At 47.0% G+C, this 25,110-nt stretch overlaps 1 protein-coding gene across 1 annotated transcript in view; it reads left to right on the plus strand.

The window, feature by feature from the left end:
- HUNK (hormonally up-regulated Neu-associated kinase) overlaps positions 1-25,110 on the plus strand; it is a 110,678-nt gene that overhangs the window by 24,406 nt on the left and 61,162 nt on the right. Inside the window, exon 2 of the mRNA XM_059065651.2 lies at positions 19,818-20,110. Within this exon, the coding sequence (XP_058921634.1) occupies positions 19,818-20,110 (293 nt within the window). The remainder of the gene's footprint in view (positions 1-19,817; positions 20,111-25,110) is intronic.

The following is a 25,110-nucleotide window of genomic DNA, read 5'->3' on the forward strand; positions in this document are numbered from 1 at the left end:
AGCCTGCCCTAAAGCAGTTTCTCCTGCTTCTGTGTCTTCCTGCCTCTGTCACCTCTCACACTCCATGTGACATCTTGGTCATGAGGGAGCATGTGTTAGCTTCCTCATCAATTCGTAGGATTGTTTAGGTAGAACCAGGTTCTAGTCACTCAAAATAAATACTCTTCTGTGCCTCTCCTGATGTTTTGCACATGGTGGGACTTGGCAGCTCGGGAGAACCAAGGTCTTCCTGTGGAGGCTCTGGCTGCACTTCTGAGGCTTTGTCACCGTCCAAGGGTTTCCTTCAGACAACATGACTGCCGGGCCCTGTGTGAGACCTCAATTAATCGGTACTCTGGAAGAAAGCTTTTATCCAAAGTCGGCCGCTGGTTTTATTGTGGTTTCTTTTTAACTTCCTGATGGACCGGATGTGGAGTGGTTGGAAAGGATTTTTCCAGAGGTTTCAGGATGAAATGGGTGCCAGTAACCCTAGTGTCCTGGATTCATTACCTGGGACTGTCCAACAAAGAACCACAACCTGGGTGGCTTAGAACAACAGAAAGTATTTTCTCGCAGTCCTGGAGGCCAGAAGTCCAAAATGAAGGTGTCGACAGGGCCAGGCTCCTTCTGAAGGCTCTAACTCAGATCCAATGGCCCCTCTACGTGGCAAGAAGGGCTTAGCTGTGGGTTGAGAGTCAAATTCAGGCTGTACCAGATCCCAGCTGGGTGACCTGTGAGCAAGTTTCTTAATCTGTGTAAACCAAGAGTCTCCCCTCTGGTAAAAAGGGGGAAAAGGGACTTCCCTGGTGGTCCATTGGTTAAGAGTTTGCGCTTCCACTGCAGGGCGCCCGGGTTCCATCCCTGGTTTGGGGAAGTAAGATCCTGCATGCCATGCAGCGTGGCTGGAAAAAAAAAAAAAAAGGGGAAAATAGTAGGATCTATGGCGGTTACATGAGACAATGCATGTAAAATGTCTTGGAGAATCTTGCTTGGCAAGTACTTAATAAATAGGACTAGTCCCAATGTGAGCTTTATATGGCTTGGTGTCTGTGGTCTGTGCATGTACTTTAATCTGTTTTCACACTATGCAGTTGACAAAGAAATGGCAATTGCCCAAATAGCTCATTAATTTTATGCTTATAGACGGCTAAACTAGACAATTTAGATCACTGAATGGATCTAAATGGATCCCTAGCCAGTTTGAATATTCACATAGCTTCAGTTATTCAGACAGTTGCCTACATTGATTGATTGATGGATTTATCTGGACCACAGAGACCCAATCCTAATTACAGCATGAATTTTTAATACTATTCACACTATGAATCTTTTCTTTATGTAATGATAAAAATGTGTTGCATATAATGAGATTATCACTACTGATCCACTTTAAAAACTCTGATAGTGATCAAAGTATTTTTTTAATCCTTTTTGAAAGGGGAGAGGTGGGGTTTACAACCAGTCAGTTTTGTCTCCTATGAAAGACACTATTAAAATCTTTCCATCCTGATTTTGACATAACAAAGCTCCATTAATTTTGATGGAAGAAATAGATAACTGGTACTTGGCCCAAATTCACAGTATGGGACCCAGTAGTGTAGGAAATCATAAACTGGGTAATAACTCCCATCACAGGGATACCTCCACCAAAACTTAAAACAAAAAAATCTCGGAATTTAAAATGTATTTTCATAGTTAGTGATCCCTTTCTTTTAAGTGGGAAACATCCTTTTGAAGTCTGTGATAGTCTGTTCTCTTGAAATGATTCTTTTATTGGACTTGACTATATAAATATTTATGTTGCTGTGTGTGTATATTTCATCAGTTACTTTTTTGCCATCAGAAAAACAAAAAATGTTTCCCAGGTACTGACGATACGGTTGAGTTGAGAAATAATTTTAATTCTTGGCCAGATTAGTCTATTCTTGCCACAAAAATTACCTTCGCAGCAGACCATTGACTAAATGATGACTAAAAAGTGTATATTTTAAAAGAATTCTGAACATTGGCGTCCTGGATAGAGTTGGAATAATTACATTCCAGTCAGGGAATCGCCACGTTGTCTGTGTCACCCTGGGCAAATCCCCAAATTCCCATTAAATACAATTTATCCTCTCCCATCAGTGGAAATAAAACTAAACTCCTCATACTTTCTTAAATGGTCACATTTTCAGAGGGACTGTGCTACGAAAAGTGCATTTTCACAAGATGAGAAAGATTTTAGGGAAAATAAGAGAAACGTTTGAAGTTAAGTCTTTCTGAAACATCAGATTGTATCTCATGGGATGAACAATATTGATTAAAAATGGTTCCCCCCACCCTTTTTTTTTTTTTGCGGTACGCGGACCTCTCACCGTTGTGGCCTCTCCCGTTGCGGAGCACAGGCTCCGGACGCGCAGGCTCAGCGGCCATGGTTCACGGGCCCAGCCGCTCCGCGGCACGTGGGATCTTCCCAGACCGGGGCACGAACCAGCGTCCCCTGCACCGGCAGGCGGACTCTCAACCACTGCGCCACCAGGGAAGCTCCCCCCCCCTTTTTTTTGATAGCTGATTTAGACTATGTGACTCTTAAGTCTTGATACCATTTAAGAAAACGAAATGGTATTAACAGAAAAGTAGTCCCGTTGGGGATGGGTGTGAATTTCTTATCTGACACTTGTAGTTACTACGAGAGTTTTAAAGACTTCTTTAAAGAGGATGGAGCCAAAAACCAATTCTGTTCCTTCCTAGAACCATCTCAAGAGCCCCCCTTTCCTGTACGCTAAGCAATTAGTCACGGCCCCCTGTCCAACATTCACATTTTGACTATTTACCACAAAGGACTGGATTTTTATGCGCACATATTGAAATCCTGGCAGGTTTTTGACCTGGACTTGCTTCAGGAAATCTTCTTTTGGAGTCCACCCTTGCAGCCCCTTTCTGTCTCTGTTTATTTTTTGCTAAACTTTAAATGGACGAATGATATAGAGTAGAAAGTATATTTATCTGGTGTCTCCTAAACTTTGTGTGTTGCTAAAAGCAGCTGAAAAAAAGAAAACCACGGTGACAAATGCATAGAAGACAGTGACCTCTTTTTTCAAAGATACGCAGGAAGTACAATACATGTCCAAAATTAAGATGCAAAAGATATGTTTATTTGTAGAAAAGTTAATAACTTAAACTAATCAGTATATTGAAATGCATAAGCAGGGAAAACAGGTGATAGATAAAAAGAAACTCAAAGCAGTGTGATTGTCGGAATTGAGTTTACTCAGGCCATATTGTTGGTGAGCCCCCTTCTCCTTTACATTCGTTGCTTCCTTTCTTCTAAAATTTGTGAGAAGTTTTCCTGGGTGTTACAGATTGAGTTGTCTCCCTGCCACATTCCTGTGTTGAAGTCCTAATCCCCAGTAGCTGAGAATATGACTGTATTTGGAGATAGGGTCTTTGTATTTATTTTAAATTAAAAAATTTTTTTATTTTTGGAAACTGTGATTTTTTTAATTGAAGTATAGTTGATTTACAGTGTTGTGCTAATTTCTGCTGTACAGCAAAGTGACTCCGTTATATACATATATACATTTATTTTTTATATTCTTTTCTATTATGGTTTACCCCAGGAGATTGGATATAGTTCTCTGTGCTATACAGTAGAACCTTGTTGTTTATGCATTCTAAATGTAATAGTTTGCATCTCCTAACCCCAACCTCCCAATCCATCCCTCTCCCTTCCCCCCTCCCCCTTGGCAACTACAAGTCTGTTCTCTATGACTGTGAGTCTGTTTTCTGTTGTGCCATATTTTTGATTCCACATATAAGTGATATCATATGATATTTGTCTTTGTCCGTCTGACTTACTTCACTTAGTATGATCATCTCTAGGTCCATCCGTGTTGCTGCAAATGACATTACTTCATTCTTTTTTATGGCTGAGTAGTATTCCATTGTGTACATGTACCACATCTTCTTTATCCATTCATCTGTTGATGGACGTTTCAGTTGTTTCCATGTCTTGGCTATTGTGAATAGTGCTGCTGTGAACACAGGGGTGCATGTTTGGAGATCGGGTCTTTAAAAGGTGATTAAGTTTAAATGAGGTCACTGGGGTGGGCCCTAACTTAATTTTAAAATAGGGCAGGACCCTATCTTCCTTGTCCTCCTCCATGTCCTCAGCCTGCCTTTTGTCTGTGGAAAAACTTTAGCCAAAGAAAAAGTTTAATCAGAGAAGTGAGAAAATGCAGAAACAAAAGAAAAGCAGTCAAACAGGACAAAACAATAATAGTTCAGTCAGTAAGTAAAGTCAAGGACCATGAGTTCCTTCTCAAGGGCTATAGATACTATTGTGAGCCATATCCTGTGAGCTGTCTGGTGGATACTGAAACCCCCACCAGGTGGGAGAAGTTAACTACATGATGACCAGACTGTAGCCATGACATAGGCTGCCAGAATTCCAAGAATTGGCCTCAAGAAAATGGGAACAAACCGACCCTGGAACTGAAGATTAACTGTACTAAAACAATCCAGGTGACGCTGGTCTGACCGCCGATGACCAATTTCAAGACGACCGTCAGAGCTGCCTGTGCTGTTTTCGCATGGAGCCCCCTTCCCTCGGCTGTAAAAGCTCTTGCGCTGATTGTCAGCAGGGGGGGAGTTGGCCTTTGGATAGGAGTCCGCCCTCCTTCCAGGTTGCCAGCCTCCAAAATAAAGCGCACTTTCCTTTCCACCAACCTTGCCTTTTTATTGGCTTTTGAGCGGCCAGCAGCCCAACCCCACTTTCGGTTACAACATGACTGGTGTCTTTAAAAGAAGAGGAAGTTAGGACACAGGCATGTACGGAGGGAGGACCACGTGAAGACTCAGGTAGAAGACAGCCACCCACAAGCCAAGGAGAGAGGCCTCACAAGAAACCAACCCTGTTGACACCTTGATCTCGGATTTCTCTCCTCTAGGACTGTGAGAAAATAAATTTCTGTTGTTGAAGCCGCCCGATCTGATGTCATCTGTTACCGCAGCCCTTGCAAACGAATACACTGGGAGACGTTAATTAAAATGATTGAAAGAACAACCTGTATTGAAAAGAAAAAAGAATCAAGTACTGGAGCATTCTGGTTTCGCCCAGGCCCTCTCCACGCAGCCTGCACCCTGTGCACAGATACCTGCGAACACGCACGCACTGCCTGCCGAGCCCCTTTGTTATCTGCTTGTGAATTCCTGGCCCTTCCTAAAAGCCATTATCTGCTGTCAGTGGAAGCGGAGCTTTCAGGATTCCCAGCAAGTGGAAGAGAGGCCAGGAGGATTTATGGTGTCATTGCAGGAACATAAATTCTCCTTTCACACAGACTGACACCATAAATGGATGCGTATAAATCAGAGCAAGAGTGGAAAAAAGGCCTAGTTTTCCCTTTCTGAAGAGCACAGCAGGCACTGGGACTAGCCCTGATGTTTAACATGTGATTTATGCGGAGAGGAAGGAAGCTTTGTGTGCATGCGGCGCGGGGAAGCCATTGCAGGCACTGATTGAGGACCTTGTGTGAAAGGGCAGCAGCCATTCCCGGGCGCTGGAGACGGGAGGGCTGATAAGGATTCCTGTGCTCGGTGGGTGCACAACTATTATTTTGACTTTTCTGGAACCACCGCATTTCTCCCTCCCCCGGGCCTTTGCCCTCCCTCATTTTCTGGGGGCTGGTGAACTCTTTTCCACCTAGAGCAGTACATCCCTCTTCTTGAAGGCTTCCATGAGACACACCCCTCTCCCACTGCAGTCTACCCTTCCTTCCTTCCTTCCTCCTTTCCTCCCTCCCTCTTTTCTTTCCTTCCTTGCATCCTTCTTTCCTCCCTCCCTTCCTCCCGTCCCTCCTTCCTTTTTCCCTCCCTTCCTTCCTTCCTTTCTTCATTCTTCCTTTTTTCCTCCCTCCCTTCTTTCCTCCCTCCCTTCCTCCCTTCTTTTTATCCTTCCTTCCCCTCCGCATTAGCGCGGTGTGATTAGAGCAGTAATATCCTTATCCCACTGTGTTGTCACCATAGTTTGCTCAGTTTTAACTCAACTAATGAACAGTCACTATGTGCCGAGCGCTTTACGCGGCGTATTCTGGCCACCACCATCACCCCCAGTCTACCGATCAACAATCTGAGGTTTACTGAGGTTAAGTTTCTTGCCTGGGATTTCTCAGTTCCGGAGCTTGACCTTGGTTTGGCTCCCAAAGGTGTGATTTTATTCTCACTACAAATCTTTGTGATTGGCGTTCTCCTACGCAATGTGCAGATGAAGACCAAGGAACATCTCTTCATTCCTTTCTTCATTCACCAGGCTTTTTGTTGAGTTCTCTGTCTCAGGCAGACAGCGTGCTGGGTCCTGTGCTCAGAGGGTGAGTGACTCGGTCAAAGTCATGGAACCAGGACTGCCTGTCTAACCCTGGCCACTCTCCACATCTGCCTGTGGAACACTGGAAGTGTGCCTGGTCTGAACTGAGGTGTGTTGTGAGTGTAAAATCCACATCAGATGTCAGAGACTTAGTATGAAAAAAGAGCATAAAACAGCTTGTTACGAATTAGTCACAATATGGAAACAAGTTAAATATCTGTTGGATGGGTGGCCAAAGAAAGTGTGGCATATATATAATAGAATATTATGTAATCATGAGAAAGAAGAAAATCCTGCCATTTGTAACAATATGGATAAACTTGGAGCACATTATGCTAAGTAAAATAAACCAAACACAGAAAAACAAATATTGCATGATCTCACTTATATGGACTCTTGAAAAATCAAACCCATGGAAACAAAGAGTAGAAAGGTGATTACCAAAGGAGGTGGGGGTCACAGGCAGCTATGGCTTAAAGAATAAGGAGCTTCGGTTTTGCAAGATGAAAAGAGTTCTGGAGATGGGTGGTGGTGACGGTTGCACAACAATAGGAGTGTACTTGATGTCACTGAATGGTATACTTAATACTGCTTGATTTAAACTACAATGAGGTATCACCTCACACCGCTCAGAATGGCCATCATCAAAAAATCTACAAACAATAAATGCTGGAGAGGGTGTGGAGAAAAGGGAACCCTCCTGCACTGTTGGTGGGAATGTAAATTGATACAGCCACTGTGGAGAACAGTATGGAGGTTCCTTAAAAACTAAAAATAGAACTGCCATACGACCCAGCAATCCCACTACTGGGCATATACCCTGAGAAAACCATAATCCAAAAAGAGTCATGTACCACAATGTTCATTGCAGCTCTGTTTACAATAGCCAGGACATGGAAGCAACCTAAGTGTCCATCGACAGATGAATGGATAAAGAAGATGAGGCACATATATACAATGGAATATTACTCAGCCATAGAAAGAAACGAAATTGAGTTATTTGTAGTGAGGTGGATGGACCTAGAGTCTGTCATACAGAGTAAAGTTAGAAAGAGAGAAACAAATACCGTATGCTAACACACATATATGGAATCTAAAAAAAAAAAAAAAAAGAGGTTCCGAAGAACCTAAGGGCAGGACAGGAATAAAGACGCAGACGTAGAGAATGGACTTGAGGACACGGGGAGGGGGAAGGGTAAGCTGGGACAAAGTGAGAGAGTGGCATGGACATATATACACTACCAAATGTAAAATAGATAGCTAGTGGGAAGCAGCCGCATAGCACAGGGAGATCAGCTCGGTGCTTTGTGACCACCTTGAGGGGTGGGATAGGGAGGAGGGGGAGGGAGATGCAAGAGGGAGGAGATATGGGGATGTATGTATACGTATAGCTGATTCACTTTGTCTTACAGCAGAAACTAACACAACACTGTAAAGCAATTATACTCCAGTAAAGATGTTAAAAAAAAATTTTTTTAATGCTTGATTTTATATTAGGTGTCTTTTATCAAAATAAAAATAAATAATAAAGAACAAACCAAAACTTCATGACTATATGTCTCACTGTGACTATTATGTGAAACCATTTAAAGAATGAAAACGTCATTTGGCTGACAGCAGTCAGGCTAAATGAAAGTTGATAGAATGTAAGCTAGTCAAAATTTTGCTCAAAAAAAAAAAAAAAATGCCGAGGGGGGAGGTAAGGGGGTGGGGTGGCTTGTGCCAGATCATGAAGGATGTTTAATTTCTCCTCAAGGGATCGAGTTTCTTTTAAAAGTTTCTGAGCACAGAAAATGATCATAACCATCCTTAGAAAGAAACCTCTGATGCCTCCGTGTGTAGAGAAGGAAGAAGGCGGAGACCTGAGGGAGCCCCAGGGAGCCCTTAGGAGGCTGGGCCAGCAGCAATGGGGGTGGCGAGGAAGGAAACTTCCAGAAGAGACTTGGTGACTGGTTGCCACGGGAATTGGGGACTGGGGGGAGAGGGGGAGGGAGTCACGTGCTCAGCCAATAGGTGGGGCTGATGATGGCCTCCGTGAGGGGAGCACAGAGAGCGATTCACTCAGAGGAGGAGCATGGCGGGTATGATCTTGGAGAGGTTGTGATGGGAGGGTTGGATGCCGGGTGTCCATGTGGGGTGTCCCGCGGGCAGCCGGGAGTTGCTGTTCCCAGACAGTTGACAGTGATGGCTGGCGAGGGGTAGTCAAGCCTAACCATCCCATTATCTTTTGGATTCCACGGATCGATTTGCTTCTAGATGATGTAATTTGTGGCTTCCTCCATTTTGGCCCCGAGTTACATTCTGGGTCATTAAAAAGTGGGGCGGAGTTAGAAGAGACTTGGAGCAGGAAGAGGGTGCTGGGGGGATCGGAGTATTTGAGACGGATGGACATTCAGTTTTGTAACCAATATATTTATCGATTTAATGTATTTGGTGCTTTCGGAGCCAGGCATTGTGGGGAATACCAAGATGAATTACCCATGGATGGTCTCAAAAAACTTGTAATCCGTTACTGAGCTGGGGCTTTTCGACCTTTCTCCAAATCCAAGGAGAAATGATTCTAGCATTACCTGTTTTAATTCATCATTTAATCCTCATCTCCCCTTAGGATTCCTGAGCTTTGGTGAATTCCAACTGGGCAGGGAATTGGGGGTTGCTTTTATCCTTGCGGATAATAAATACATTCTGACGACAAGTGAGGCATGCATCTTCTCACCAAGTAGGCGGGCTTTTGATAAGAATTCCGACAACTGCACAACTGCTGCCCTTTGTGGGCAGCCGGTCTGTCTACATAGCTCTCTGGAAGTCCTGTGCTTTGCATTTTTCCTCCTTGCAGGAACTAGTTTCTGGTTTCCCACCCACAGGATGTTTCTAGGGTGTCAGGACGTGATTTGCTTTCTGAATCGAGTCGGGGCGCAGAGAACCCCGGTGATGGTGGCTTCAGAACTTCCCAGGGTGGGTGGGGGAGGCTCTCCCAGCCCTGCACGGCGAGCTGGATTTCTGCTCACATCTGCCCAGCACTGGGCTCTGCTCTCATCACCAAGATCAGCCCTAATGAGCCCTGTTGTTTAAACTGGGGAAAGAAACTTTTCCACAAAGACAGCCGGCGGGGAGCCAGGGGTCAGAGCTGTTGTGTGCTCTGTGACATAAATAGCAGCAATTAATGGGCCCTCATAAGAGACAGCGATTTGTGTGTGCTGCCCAGCATTATTTCTCTGTGAATTGGAGCTACCCTGAAATTAATTACAAAGCCAGCAGAGGATAGTTTCTGCTTTCTGTTAAATAAGTATCCTCCGCACAGGCACACTCTCTACTCCAGTGCATTTACACATATACTGTTTCTACGGGAAGAAGGCGTGAAACCCGTTTATTTTCAAATCTGCCCACTGGGTCATGCTAATCACCACAGTTTTCAGCCCTTTTACACCGAATTCAGGCTTGGGATAGAGCCTCAGAGTCCTCAGTCCCTTGCTGTTTTCTTCGTGGCTTTTGCTATGTCCCCTCCAGCTCACCCCTGCTCAACTCACTTCAGCCAGCATGGTCACCTAGATATTACTGTTGTAATGAGATCTACCGAGCAAGCCAAGTTATCATTACTGATAACTTTCATGAAGATTCTGTATTAGTCTGCTCAGGCTGCCCTAACACAATAGCACAGCTAGGTAGCTTGAACACAAATTTATTGTCTCACAGTTCGGGAGGCTGGAAGTCCAAGCTCAAGGTTAGATTTCTCTTGAGGCCTCTCTCCTCGGCTTCCAGATGGCCATCCTCTTGCTGTGTCCTTGCATGGCTTTTTGTCTCTGTGAGTGGATTCCCTGATGTCTCTTCCTCTTCTTACAAGGACACCAGTCTTATTGGATCAGGGCCCCACCCTTATGGCCTCATTTAACCTTAATTACCTCTGTAAAGAGCCATCTCCAAGTAGTCACGTTACCGGTTAGGTCTTTTAACATGTGAATTTGAGGGGAGACACAATTTGGTCCATAACAGGTTCTGATATAGTGAATAGAATCTTTTGCTTCCAGCTGCACTTGCATTCATTCATTCATTCAAGAAATATTTATTGAGTGTTGTCTCTATGAGCCGGAGACTATTCTGGATGCTGAAAACATGACAGCAAAGGAGACCAAGAACTGTTTCTTCCCTTCTAGAGCTGCCATGGGTCAGGCAGATTCCACATTCCGTCAATGAGTTCTATAGGATTTAAGAGGTGATTGGGGAAAAATAGACTGGATTGAGGGGATGGTGAGTGCCAGGTGTGGCTGTAAATAGGGGGGTCACGGGAGCCTCTGTGAGCGGTGACATCACGGCAAGTCTTGGAGGTGAGGGAGAGAGCGTGTGGCCACGGCGGGAATACACCTGTCACATTCGTGGAACTACAGGAAGGCCCGCAAGTGAGCAGAACGGATGAGAGGAGATGGGTGGGAGATGCACGTCCAGGCTCTGTCCAGACTTTGGCTCTTTCTCTGGGAGAAATGGGGATTCTGGGTGCTTTGGGGTGGTCCTTGCTTTGGGGGAGCTCTCCTGCCCCTCTAGATTAGCTGTTCTAGAGAAGGTGACAGATGGTTCAGACAAGTTGGGGAGGGAGAAAGGGTACATGGCAGGGGCACAGGCCCGAATAAGATGTTGGGGTGGCACGGACTTAGCAGGCACGAGGAGGAAGAATGAGGCAGCTTCTGTGGTGGACACCAGGTCCCCAGATGGCACATTTCACCGCTGGTCATGGGTGTCCTCTCCAGCACCCCTTCTCCTCGGTGACTTCTCCCAGCTCTCAAGCAGACTCTCAGGAAGTAAGAAACTGCTTTCTGTAGCAGGACGGCTGGGCAGCTCCAGGCCCCATGTGTTGAGCAAGGACACCGTAATCCACCGCCTTTAGCTTAGCAGGGATTCTGAATTCCTCGGTCTGCCCTGGCTCACCCAGAGAGGGTCACCAAGGATACCGTTTGTTCCATTGTCATCTAATCTATTTTCTAGCGTGGGCATTTAGTGTACATCGTCCGGCTTCTATCCGGGAATCCACAAAGCTCACATGTAAGTGGGAAGGACCGGAGCCATCCGTCCGTCTTCTCTCTCCCCCGCCTTCCCTTTCTCTCTTCCTCTTCTCCTTAACCTGCACAATTGTTGGCTGTGTCACTGGCCCAGTACACGTTTCTTGAGCTTCTTCTCTGTTCCTGACACTTCTAGGCACAGGCCGTGGAAGGGTGAGCACTGTTTGAAGTGACAACGGGGATTGGGGCCCTGGAAGAGTATTCTACGAAAAGGATGAGGCTTGAAGAAGGGTGAGAAGGATCCAGCAGGGCTGATCCCCAAATCTGGGAGAATGTGATGCTGTGAAGGAGGAATGTCCTATTGGAGCCCAGTGGAAAACCAGAGTAAGGGGATTATATGAGTGTTGCTTTGGAGGGCGTGGGTGCAGCTCTCATTAGGCCGGTTGGGGAAGCCTCTGACGAGGTGACATCTCTCAAAGGGGGAAGGGTGTGTTTCCGCATCACCACCTCGCCCGAGCTGAAACCGCTCCACAGGTGGCATCACATTTTTTTTTTTTTTTTTGCGGTACGTGGGCCTCTCACTGTTGTGGCCTCCCCCGTTGCGGGGCGCAGGCTCAGCGGCCATGGTTCATGGGCCCAGGGGGATCTTCCCGGACCGGGGCTCGAACCCGTGTCGCCTGCATTGGCAGGCAGACTCTCAACCACTGCGCCACCAGGGAAACCCGGCATCACATTTTATAATTTTAATGGTTGAAGGGAAGGCTTTTGGTCTGCATGTGTTGTAGCTTAGCAAGGGGAGGGCTCGAGTGGCCAGCTTACCCAAGGCAGGCGTAGAGATGAGCCCCAGCTCACCATCCTGACCCGCTGTAGCAGACTGCTGGGACCTTTTGTTCTTTTTTTTTTTTTTTCTTTCTCTCACGTACTTGTCCTCAATGAGCCAAGCACAGTGTGGGAGCCAGGAACTCAAAAGTGAGGAGGCCGGGCAAGTCCTGCCTTCCTGGAAGTGACAGTGGAGGTGTCCCACACCGTTCAGAGTGTGTGTGATGGGTGTGACAGCTGGGGAATTGCAGGGTGGCCCGGAGCCAGTCTGGGATGGAGAAGCAAACAGTAAGCTGAGGCCGGAGAGAGGACTGGGAGTTGGGAGTTGGCCTGACCGAGACAGCCCTGTGTGGGAGGGAATTTCAGGCAGTGGTGGGGGTGGGGGTGGGGGAGGACGGTGGTGCAGCAGGCAGCGGATGGAACGGGGGAAGAGAGGGGGTGGGGAGATCTTAGGCGGTGGAGGTGACAGGCCCTGGTGATCAATTAGGTGGGGGACTAGGGGTGCGGGGGGTGGGGGAGGACGCACAGTTGGGGTGCAAGGACACCTGTGGAGGGAGGTGCTTCAGGCTGAGCTGGGGAGCCCCAGGGAGGACCAGGGGGGAGTGATGGGTTTGGAGAGCCAGTGGACCATCCAAATGGGAGGTGTCCACAGGGCCGTCAGAGCTCGGGGAAGAGGTGTAAGCAGGATGTAGGTGTTGGGACTGGTCAGCATGCGGACGGTTGTAGGGGTCCTGGAAGTGGAGGAGACGGACTGGACATCCCGGATGGGAGGAAGGACGGGGCCTGGGGCGGAACCTTGGGGAGACTGGGCTGGGAGGGAAAGCAGGAGACAAGCAGGGAGAGTGGCCTTGAGGACTGGGTGGTCGGGAGGCACCGGGGACCCTGCTGAGGACCACAGGGAGTGACGGGGATGGAAGCTGAGGGGCAGGGGCTTCCTGGCTTCTCTTCCTGCACGAAACGTGCAAATCCTGACAGTGGACCCTTAACCGAGGGCTTCCAAAAATGTTACCGGCGCTCACCGTCCTTCCTGGGTTTCCTCATTTATCTCCCCAGCATCCCCACGAGGTAGGCACTATTATCCCCCCTCCGTTTTTTATAACAGCGAGGAAACCAAGGTCCAAGCTACCAGGTGGCAGAGGCAGGCTTTGGAGTCAAGGCACCCAACCTTGGAATCTGTAAGACTGGCTGCTGTGCTGGTCCACCCTCCGAACTGCCCGGGCGTGGAAAACTGGGGGAGAGCAGGAAAGGAACTATCAGATCGGACCCCAGTCCTTGGAGAATGGACGCTAGCCCTTGGTTCTTACAGTTGCACTCTTCTGCCTGGTAGGATTGTACATCCATTAGTCTGCTAGGGTGGCCCTAACAAAAGACCACAGCCTGGATGGCTTAAGTGACAGACGTTTATTTTCTCACAGTGGCGGAGGCAGGAAGTCCAGGATCAAGGTGCCAGTAGGGTTACTTCCTAGTGAGGCTCCTCTCCTTGGTTTGTAGATGGCCGTCCTCTTGCTGTGTCCTCACATGGCCTTTCCTCTGTGCATGTGTGGAGAGAGAGATCTCTGGTATCTCTTCCTTTTCTCATATGGACACCAATCCTATTAGATTAGGTCCCCACCCTTATGACCTCATTTAACCTTTTTACCTCCTAAAAGCCCTGTCTCCAAATATAGTTACATTAGGGGTTAAGGCCTCAACTTGTGAATTTGGGGGCGGGATGTGTGGGCGGAGACAGTTCAGCCCATGACAGATGGTCATCTTAAACCACTATAAAAAAATCTGAATTATGGCCACAAATGGGCCTGAAGATCCGTATCTCTCTCATGGTGTACGCTTGGCATGTAGAACAGTGTCAAGTATATTTTAGGTGGTTAATAAATGTTTGCTGAAGAAGAAAAGATTCACTTGAGTTTAACATACAGTATTTATTAAGAAACCAACATGTTCTGGAAAGGAAGCTCTTTTTGGCTGATTTCCATGTAAAAAGAAAATCCTGCTGATGAGAGCCTCCTATTCTCTGTGCATTCTGATTATTTAAAACATCATGGTATAAAATTGCTTTAATTAAAGAAAGGCTGAACTTACACAGCATACATCGTATAATGGGTAAAACATATATATATGTATATTTCTGTGATATTAAAGAGCAGTTTCTTTGACCAGTGTTTCCCTCCCTCTCCGTTGTATGGAAGATCCATCCATTTTGCATCTGCCTTTTCATTTTGGAGATTGGATATGTGAACAGTCCTCGATGTGTTTCAGAGGAGTGCGTTTTTGTTTTTTTTTGTGTGTGTGGTACGTGGGCCTCTCACTGTTGCGGCCTCTCCCATTGCGGAGCACAGGCTCCGGACGCGCAGGCTCAGCGGCCGTGGCTCACGGGCCCAGCCGCTCCGCGGCACGTGGGATCTTCCCGGACCGGGGCACGAACCCGTGTGCCCTGCATCGGCAGGCGGATTCTCAACCACTGCGCCACCAGGGAAGCCCCCAGAGGAGTGCATTTTAAAGGCAGTGAACGGTGATCCAGGATGAAGGGATGAATTTTAAATCCTGTTAACTCTGATCCTACGTAGACAGTCTCAACTAAGTCAATATTTAAAGAAGATGAGAGACTAGACTGATATTAAACCTCCTCCTTGGGATTTAAAAGCAACTCTATTCCAGAGAGTTCGAAACACTGAAATGAGGTTCAGTCTCCTTTTTCTTTTTTGAAATAATGCTAAAGCGACAGGTCAAGGAAATGCACATTTTTTTTTCTTGGCTGCACTAAGCTTAAATGCTTTTCACCCTCTACAGGTTGCCTCAGTGAAAGTAAAATGATAATGATAATAAGAATGTCAATTTAGGGAGCTCTTACTATGTGCCAGACATTGTACTGCGTGCTTTACGAACGGTATCTTAGGTACCAATTGGTTTGTGGGAGTGCGTGCCGTGACTGCAGCCGTGGTGCTTTTATGCACCCCGCGTTCTAGGTACAATTCTATGTTGGAATTTTTCTCCTAACACGTCACAGGGGCCATTAAGCATGAATACCTTTCTGCAGCTGGCGCCTCTCCTGGAGAACTGGGATTCACATGCTTCGGTCCCTCCTCCTTCCTGTGTGGGAGGGAGCCGTGCTTCCCATCCCTGCAGAGCCCTCTGCCACCTCTTCCTTTCCTCCTTCCTCAGGATCCTTCCTTGCAGTCACCCCTTCTTTCCTGTATCTTCTGTTTCACTACCCCATAGCTGCCCTCTCCTCATCTTAGATCTACTCACCCTTTTTTTTTTTTTTTTTTCTTGGCCTTGGAGGATTTCCTTTTCTTTCGTGTGAGCTTAGTTATTTAAAAGTTTGCTGATTTTATCCATCACTGATAGGTATTTTTTTGGCGGGAGCCTAGGCGGTGGGGTGGGGTGGGAGTTGCCATATTGTGAGAAGCGCAACTTCTTGTCTTTGGTGGCGTTTGGTCTTCGTTGCTGCGCGCGGGCTTTCTCCGGTTGCGGCGAGCCGGGGCTTCTCTTCATTGCTGTGCTCCGGTTTCTCACTGCGGTGGCTTCTCTTGCTGCGGAGCACGGGCTCTAGGCACGCGGGCTTCAGTAGCTGTGGCACGTGGGCTCAGTAGCTGTGGCTCACGGGCTCTAGAGCGCAGGCTCAGTAGTTGCGGTACACGGGCTTAGTTGCTCCGCGGCGTGTGGGATCTTCCCGGACCAGGGCTCGAACCCGTATCCCCTAGCATCGGCAGGCGGATTCTTAACCACTGCGCCACCAGGGAAGTCACAGAAGTGCAACTTCTCGATAAGAAGTTGATGAGTGATCAGTTTCAGCTGTGTTAATCTCTGGCGCTGTGTTAATCTCTCTCTGGTAAGTTCCTAGCGCCCTAAGACTTTGCTACTTACTCGGAAATATGGGGGCAATCTTTGAAAACGGCTTCCTCTGTAATATTTCAGGGGGCTTTGCAGCTTGGATCTGTCGAAGGGTTGGAGTCTTCGTTTTATTGCCCTTTCACAGTTCCTGTCCCAATGGGCTCAGGATACAACTCAGAAACTCCCCTGACACCCTCCCCTCCCCTCCCTCCCACACTCGAGGACCAGCTTGGGAGTTCCAGTGCGGTCCTGGGACTTGGGGCCTCAGTGAGTCTGTGCAGATTTAATTTTACTCTTTAAAACTCTCCTGACTAAAGCAGTTTATCTTTTCAGCTAGACCCATCACCCCACTGGGCTCCCCCCCCCCCCCCCCCCCCGGTAGAATTAGTGCCTGTAAATCTCTGATTACTGTCAAATTCAATTAGATGCCTCTGTTTGCTGAGCATTGATCACTGCCTTTTCCTTAGCTTCCAATTCAGTTTTTCCCTTTTCAGTTGTTACAGATGAAGTTGATTAAATGGTTTTGTGTAATCAAGAACGGATTCCATTTTCAGTATTATCAACGCAGAGCTTATAAGTTTAAGGTCTCTTACAAGTAAGGGTGTTTAAAAATAGAGAGGGGGCTTTATAGGAAACCTTCTCCAGGTGAGGCTGCCTGAGGGTTCAGGGTTTTCACTGAGGGACTCTCAGACTCAGTAGAACTTGGGAACCAAGATGTCAAATGATGGTGGAACAGAGACACCTGGTGTGTTAGTTTCCTGCTGTAATGCATTATCACAAACTTGGTGGCTTAGAACAGCAGAAATTCATTCTCTCACAGTTCTGGAGGCCAGAAGTCCAAAATCGATTCCATTGGGCCAAAATCAAGGTGTCGACAGGGCCGTGTTCCCTCTGACGGCTCCAGGGGGATCTGTCCTTTGCCTCTCGCAGCTTCCGGTGGCTGCACTATTCCTTGGCTTGTGGCTCATCCCTGCCGGCTCTGCCCCACTTGCCACTTCTCTGTGTATTTGTGTGAAATCTCCCACTGCCTCTATTTTATAAGGACACTTGTGATGACGTGTAGGGCCCACCCAGATAATCTAGGTTAATCTCATCTCAACATCCTTCACTTTTTCCAAATAAGGTCACTTTCCCATGGTCCACAGATGGGGCCTTAATGTCTTTGGGTGGCCATTATATAACCTACTCCAGGCAATTAAAGAGCTAAATAAATTATCCTAATAATACTTGTGTGCTCTGTTAAGAAAGGCAGATCATTTTACTGCTGGGTTTTCAGACTGCTGTTTATTCAGAGTACATTTGAGAATTTCACTGCCAAAGGGTGTAATTTTTAAAACATTGCAACATAGACTCGAGCAAAGACAGAATCTAATTGTACTTTCCAGCATTCCTCTTTCTCTCCTCCTCCAGGAGATGATGGAGATATATACATACAAATATATGTATGTGTATAGGTATGTGTTATACATATATACACACAAATGAGTACGGTTTTTAAAGCTTTTAGTTTCATATATACTGGACTCGTAGGCCAAACTACAGCCCACTTCTCTGGGCTCACAGCACCAGCCTCTCATGGCCCAGGGACAGTACAGGCCCCCAGCTTGTCTCGTCCATTGGCTGATTGTGCCCTCTTAGTCATGTCTTTGGTTTAAGGGCCTGAAAACCTCCGTTAATATGGGTGAAGGTGGTCCAAAGATACACACTTCTGGTTATAAGTCCTGGGGATGTAATGTGCAGCCTGGTGACTGCAGTTAACAATACTGGATTGTATATTTGAAAGGTGCTAATACTGAAGATTTTGATGGTTCTCATCACACACACACACACACACACACACACACATTTGTAACTGTGGTGATGGATGTTAACTAAACTTACTGTGGTGACCATTTCCCAATATATACATATACCAAATCCTTATGTTGTACACCTAAAACTAATACAGTGTTATAGGTCAATTATATCACAATTAAAAAAAAAATTTTAAAAACTGTTCCCCAGAAGAGATAATAGATTAAGCTGTTACAGCTATTTTTGCCTGAATGGTTAAAAGTAAAAAAGGTGCACTGATTTGCTCAGTTAGTGACCTGTTGGTCACTCATTGTTTATAAAGTGCTATGTGTGGTGAGGGGGGAGCCGTCCCTGTTTTAAGGGAGGGGTGGGAGCCTTAAATGGTATCGCAGACAGTGGGTGTAGCGGGAGCGTAAGGAAGGAGGGTTGAAGAGACTTCCTGGAAGGGAGGTGGGCCTGGAGTTAGCGTCTGCAGGACCAGGCGGATTTGAAGGGGTGAAGTGGGCTTGTGAGTGCGAGCTTGGAGAGTAGCAGTGAGGAGACCTGCCCTGGGGGACTGGGGCTGGACAGTGGCGGGGCTGATGGGGAGGGAGCCTCAGGGCTGGGCTGAGGCTGTGGACCTTGCTCTGTGGGCAGCAGGGAGCCGCCGAAGAGCTTTAAGCAGGAAATCAGAGTTCCAGACCCACTGATCTCGCGTGTGAATTCACGGGGCCAGGATGAGCATCAGGGAAAAGAGGTGTGATGTCATCGTCCAGGCTAGTGGTGGATAGACTTTTATTTTATTTTATTACAAACTCCTGTCAAGAAAATAACGTTTGAGCCCCTTGCTGCAAACATGTATCTATCGATCTATGTATCTATCATTTGCTGATTGATCTATATCACACCTCTGCACATTGAGTGCATTATGAAGCCGTGAAAAAATATAATTACAAAAAAGGAAATAAATAGAAATGGAAGGTCCACTGTTTTTGTCCTGCAGCCCAGTGGCTTGGTAGCCTCGTATGAGAAGGTCCCTTAGGTTGCTGGAGTCTCACGTAGAGACAATGGGTCTGGGTGCTGCGAAGCAAGGTCCTAAATGAACCCGACACGTGGCATGGGAACAGAGAGGAAGGAAAAGTGAGGAAGGCAGTTAGCAGAAGACATCGGCATAATGTCACTGGCTGGTCACATTAGAGAGGAGCGAAGACATAGTAAGGAAAGAAGAGGGCCAAACGGTGGTGTGTTTTAAGGCCAGGTGAGTGGATTGGTGACAGCCATTGAAGGAAGGGAACGTGGGGAAGGGTGCAGACTTGGGGGGAAGGGTGCAGACTTGGGCAGAAGGGACAGCCTTCCCTTCCCCTCCCTCATGCCATCGTTCCTCCCATTCCCCTGTCCCTCCCTCCCCCCTTCCCTCCCTTTATACAAAGCTGGAGGGGCCACACATGTGACATGTTGGTTGTGGGGGAAGTGACCCAGGAGGAGCGGGCAGTTGAGATAGCTCTCTGGACTTGGGGCCAAGAGACAACGTGTACGGTGATTCACAGGGAAAGAGGTAACCATTGGACAGAGGTGGCCTGGCCTGAGGTCCTGGTACAGGGCAGAGACAGGGTGGGGAGGAAGGGCAGGGGTGCCACATTACCGAGCATTGCATGCCCCAGCTCCCTGAACACGCCCTAGAACTGAAGATGGGGCGGATTTGGCCGTTTCAGAAATGGAGTCGTGGGGGGACCCAACTTGGAGGGATGGGGACGAGGCCGGAGGCGGAGCGGGGAGGGGCCCTTTGCTGGAGGGGAACTTGGCGTTTCACCCTGCGGAGAACCAAGTTCAACGCTGACTCTTCGCGGAGGCTTCCGGACCACCGTTTGAGTTTGCTTGAGTAAATTTCATTCTCTTCCTTCATAATTGAATCTTCTGATCTTTGCTGATGTTACATCTTTCTTTTTCTCCCTTGATGCTATTTCAGATAAAGTTTTTCTCCTGGTGCAGACGAGCAGCTATGTATTTTCCTAAGGTTTTGTGAAGAGTCAGGGAATAAACTTTGCCTGCAGTGTCTGACAACAGCCATATTCTTGGTGTCTCCTTAGGTGGCCATAAAAGTCATCGACAAGAAGAGAGCCAAAAAAGACACCTATGTCACCAAAAACCTTCGGCGAGAGGGACAGATCCAGCAGATGATCCGTCACCCTAACATTACCCAGCTCCTTGATATCTTAGAGACAGAAAACAGCTACTACCTGGTCATGGAGCTGTGTCCTGGGGGCAACTTGATGCACAAGATATATGAGAAGAAGCGGCTGGAGGAATCCGAAGCCCGCAGGTACATCAGGCAGCTCATCTCGGCGGTGGAGCACCTGCACCGGGCCGGGGTGGTCCACAGGTAAGGGCCCCGCCATGATGCTGACTGCCCGTTCTGTGCCGAATGGATGGCACCGTTCTTCGGCGTGCTCCGGGCAAGGTTGAACCCTTGCAGCATGTGTGACAATTCTTCTGCAGTTTCGTTTCATGGACTTGTTTTGTGAGTCGGGTTAATGCTAACATGGGGTTACAAGAATAGTGTTTGAAGCCAGAGTTGCCTGGGTTTGCATCCTGGCTCTCTCCTTTCATTGCTGTGTGCCCCTGGGCTAGTTCGTTAACCTCTCTGAACCTCAGTTTCTTCTTCTGTAAAATGGGAATATTCATGAGACTTATCTCGTGGTTGGTATAAGGGGAAATGAGTTAATATACAGAAAGAGGGACTTCCCTGGTGGTCCGGTGGTTGAAACTCCACGCTCCCAATGGAGGGGGGCCTGGGTTCGATCCCTGGTCGGGGAACTAGATCCTGCATGCCGCACGGCATGGCCAAAAAAAAAAAGAAAGAAAGAAAGAAAAACTATATATATACGGAAAGAGCTTGGAACAGCGTTTGGTACATAGTAAGGGGCATGTTTAGTGTTGGCGGCTCTTATTATTATTATTTGCAAAGTAATGAGAACAGTTGCTCGGGTGCCTGAAAGAGGCATCAACGTTAAGGTGGCGTGAGATTGTTTTTCAGCAAGTGATGGTGCTTTCATTGTATTTGCTTTACATAGGGTAGTTGCTTAATAGCTGTTTCATTCAATGGAATGGAATCACCACGTGAAGTGTGAACTTGCCCTTGAAAGTTAGGTATGTTCTCCATAAGCCAAACCAACCTTGCAAATAATTATGAAAATCAAACTTTTCTTTTTAAACAGCCTGTTCCTTCCTGAGGAGGAGCTTTGCAAGCAAACTGAGCAGAAACAGGATTCTTAGCAGTGTTGCCGTTGGTGGTGGCTGCTGACTTTTTAGTGCTGGACTAAAAAGAAGGTCAATACGATACAATAAAATAAAAAAATGAGAGTGCCCTCTTCCCCTCCCAAGAAAGTGTTGACTTCACCAATAAATGCATAGTTCTTCCTTCGTGGAGTTATAATTCATAATTACTCTGGGTTGTTGAGAAAAATTAGGGCTCATGTTTGATTCTCATTTACAAAAGCAAGATCAAAGAATTATATATATATATGCACACACATACGTTTAAAATTGTCTGTATTGAGATACAACTCACATACCATAAAAGTCACCATTTTAAAGTGTACAATTCAGTCATGTTCAGTATATTCACAGAGTTGTGCAACTATCACCACTGTCTAATTTTGTAATATTTCCATCACCCCAAACAAGAAACCCTGTACCCGTTGGCAGTCACCCCCCCCCGCCCCATTCCCAGCCCTCCCAGCGGCCCCTGGTAATAACCACTAATCTGCTTTCTGTCTCTATGAACTTGCCTATTCTGGACTCTTCATATAAATGGAAACAATATATGGTCTTTTACGAGTGGCTTCTTTCGCTTAACTTTACCAATGGTGTTGGCACTGGGGGATGCTCTACCTTGTGTACCTGAATCTGGGACACGGTGGGGAGGTCCCGGGCTCAGGGGCAGAGGGGTGCCACTTGGGGGAAGGAGCCAGCCCTGGCCAGGCCCCATTCAGGCACATCATTTTCCCACTAAGGTAAGAAAACCTCTCCTTGTACATATTTTTAGTCACACACATTGTCACGAAATCACGATTCATTAGAACTCTTTGAGTTTCGATCAGCAAGGAAGGGAACATTCAGAAATTTTAAGTGAATAACCCTATTTTTGGCTCTTTCCAACAATACCCTTGTGTAACCTGCCGTGTCAGAGCTCTGCCGTTATTAGGAAAATGATGATCGTAGGTGCTCCTGATTCTGTCTTTGGTGATTAAGATGACAAAGGCAGAAACCTCACGAATGAATCAGCTTGGGTTACCCACTCGGCAGGTCATGGCGGAAAACAGAACCCGGGGAAGAGGTTTCCAAGAGCCTCAAGGTGTTAGTACAAGGGTTTCGTGCTGTCAAAAATCAGATGTGCACTGAGCTTGGAGCTTTGAGGGCGACGAAGGGAAAGCCAGCAAAGGCAGTGCATTGCTCGCTGGTCCCTCACGCAGGAGATTCTCAACAACCCTTTTAAAGTAATTTTAACAAAATCCAGTCCCTCTCAGTGCAATTACTGTCAGAATGTCAAAGGAATGAATTTAATAATGTTTTGATAGCAAAGACGGTGTGCTTTTTCTCTGATCTCCAGCGTTCTACTTCTTCCCCCCTCCCTGGAAATATATTCATCAGCCAATAGTGGCAAAGGCTCAGATCTTTTAAAGTTAGGGAAGATTGGAAATACAGGTGTTGTTACGGAGGAGTTCTTTATTTTCTTCTGTAGAAATCATGTTAATGAGTGTCACCTATGCACACATGGGCATGGGTGATTAGGTGGCTGAGACAGCACAGGAAAATGTTTGTTTAGAAAATATTCATGGGTGGCTGTACCTGGAATGTCTTGATTTTGAAAGGTTCTACCTACGTCTCATTTTTAGCAGCTGTAATCTGGCTGGTATCCTATATGCTGTCACCTTTTTCAGTGGTGGAGAATCTTCTCCTTTATGCTATGGAGGTGGAGTGAATTTCATAAATTATTCTGAGGTTAGATTTTTCAAATGAGTAAGAGAGTTTAGATAGCATTTCAGAGATGTCCCGGAGTCCCTAGCGGGAAGAGTTCTGAGCAAACAGATCGGATCATCCAAAAGACCTTTTAGGATGAATTTTGGTGGCTACATTATATGATTTAAAGGGCTTTTGGTTATGTGTTAGAGGATGCTTTAAAAAGCACAGTTCCGGGCTTCCCTGGTGGCGCAGTGGTTGAGAATCCGCCTGCCGATGCAGGAGACACGGGTTTGTGCCCTGGTCCGGGAAGATCCCACATGCCGCGGAGCAACTAAGCCCGTGAGCCATGGCCGCTAGGCCTGCGCGTCCGGAGCCTGTGCTCCGCAACGGGAGAGGCCACAACAGTGAGAGGCCCGCGTACCGCAAAAAAAAAAAAAAAAAAAAGCACAGTTCCTGATGAGGCTGGTACTATATCGTCATGTGATCATCAACTTAATACCTAGCAGAGCCCTCATTTCCTGTGAAATTAAATCTAAATATTTAATTATCTCTCCAGAACTATTTAAATGTCATTTAAAGGAAGCAAATCTTTAAACATCTTGTAACTATTACATGTAGAAGGGAAGAAAGGAAACTAAAGGTCTATAAAGCAGATTTCCTTAGCTGGCAGAGAACTTCATTTAAAACTGGACCTGCCGTAGCTTCTGTGTCTTCTAGAACAGAATGTTGTTCACTTTTGCAAAGTTAGAATATGGTCTTAACTTCTTCATTACACCATTTGAGGATTGCCCGAGATGCTTTCGGTTAAAAATCTAATGAGGGTTTTTGTTTTTTTTTTTCTTTTTTTTCCATTTTCTCTTCCGGGCTCACCCAGCAGGGTGCCAAAATCTGATGATTTTCCTATTGCAAAAAGAGCGTTGAGGGCTTCCCTGGTGGCGCAGTGGTTGAGAATCCGCCTGCCGATGCAGGAGACACGGGTTCGTGCCCTGGTCCGGGAAGATCCCACATGCCGCGGAGCAACTAAGCCCGTGAGCCATGGCCGCTGAGCCTGCGCGTCCAGAGCTTGTGCTCCGCAACGGGAGAGGCCACAACAGTGAGAGGCCCGCGTACCGCAAAAAAAAAAAAAAAAAAAAAAAAAAAGAGCGTTGACTCTTCACATCCATCATCAAGAATACTGATTCTGCCAAGAGGCTACTTTGAGATTCCTCTGTTCATTCAAAATAACAAAGTCCAATCAAACTGTACAGACGAAGCATACCTGGGTAACACAGTACCGCCATCCCCTAAGCAGGAAGAGACAAGCCATAGGGGCCCGAGGACCGGGAGAGAGACACAGACAATCAAAGTGAATGGGAGCCTGTGTGTCAACACGGCTGCTCCCAGAGCCGTGTCCTTATTCACTCATCAGTATTGGGGAAGGACTTTCTGCACTTGGGAGGACTGGGAGGCAAGAGAGGGGACGCTTCTTTGTTCTCATGGGCCTGACAAGAAGCAAGCCCCTCCTGTACCGGTGGGGGGGTTTTAAGAAGTTGTTCTAACTTTTAAGTTCCCTTGGAGAGGGGAGACAGGGCAAGGCAGACGAGAAGGGGGTGACTTCTGCTCGCATCGGGGTCTGTTGGAGATACCAGGGCCTGAGCACATATCTGGAGGTGCTGGTTATATAGATCAGAGGTTTCTTGTCTAATTGAGTTTCAAAAAACGTGACAACTTTGTGGACTGGGAGGCTCGGTGGTTGGCCGTGTGGATTTTAAAGCCAGACCGCCTGCGTCCACGTGCGGGGTCTACCACTTAAAAGCTGCACTGTTGCTGGGCTTCCCTGGTGGCGCAGTGGTTGAGAATCCGCCTGCCAATGCAGGGGACGCGGGTTCGTGCCCCGGTCTGGGAAGATCCCACATGCCGCGGAGCAACTAAGCCCATGCGCCACAACTATTTGAGCCTGTGCTCTAGAGCCTGTGAGCCACGACTACTGAACCCACGTGCCACAACTACTGAAGCCCATGAGCCACAACTACTGAAGCCCGCGTGCCTAGAGCCCATGCTCCGCAACAAGAGAAGCCACCGCAATGAGAAGCCCGCGCGCCACAACGAAGAGTAGCCCCTGCTCGCCGCAACTAGAGAAAAGCCCAGGTGCAGCAACGAAGACCCAATGCAGCCAAAAATAATAAATAATATATAAATTTATGAGGAAAAAAAAAAAAGCTGCACTGGGCAAATCACTTAGGCTTTTTTGCCTCGCTTTCCAGAGCTACACAATAGGTATAAGGGATTATCCACTTCATGCTGTTGTTGTGAGGATTAAATGAGTCAGTTCATGTAAAGTGCTTAACACCGAGACCCTTAGGAAGTACTGCGTACGTGTTTGCCATAACTACTACCGAGTCCACCTCATTCATTTTATCCACAGAGGCTGAGTTCTGT

Source organism: Kogia breviceps, chromosome 5, assembly GCF_026419965.1.
Source record: "Kogia breviceps isolate mKogBre1 chromosome 5, mKogBre1 haplotype 1, whole genome shotgun sequence".
NCBI lineage: Eukaryota > Metazoa > Chordata > Mammalia > Artiodactyla > Physeteridae > Kogia > Kogia breviceps.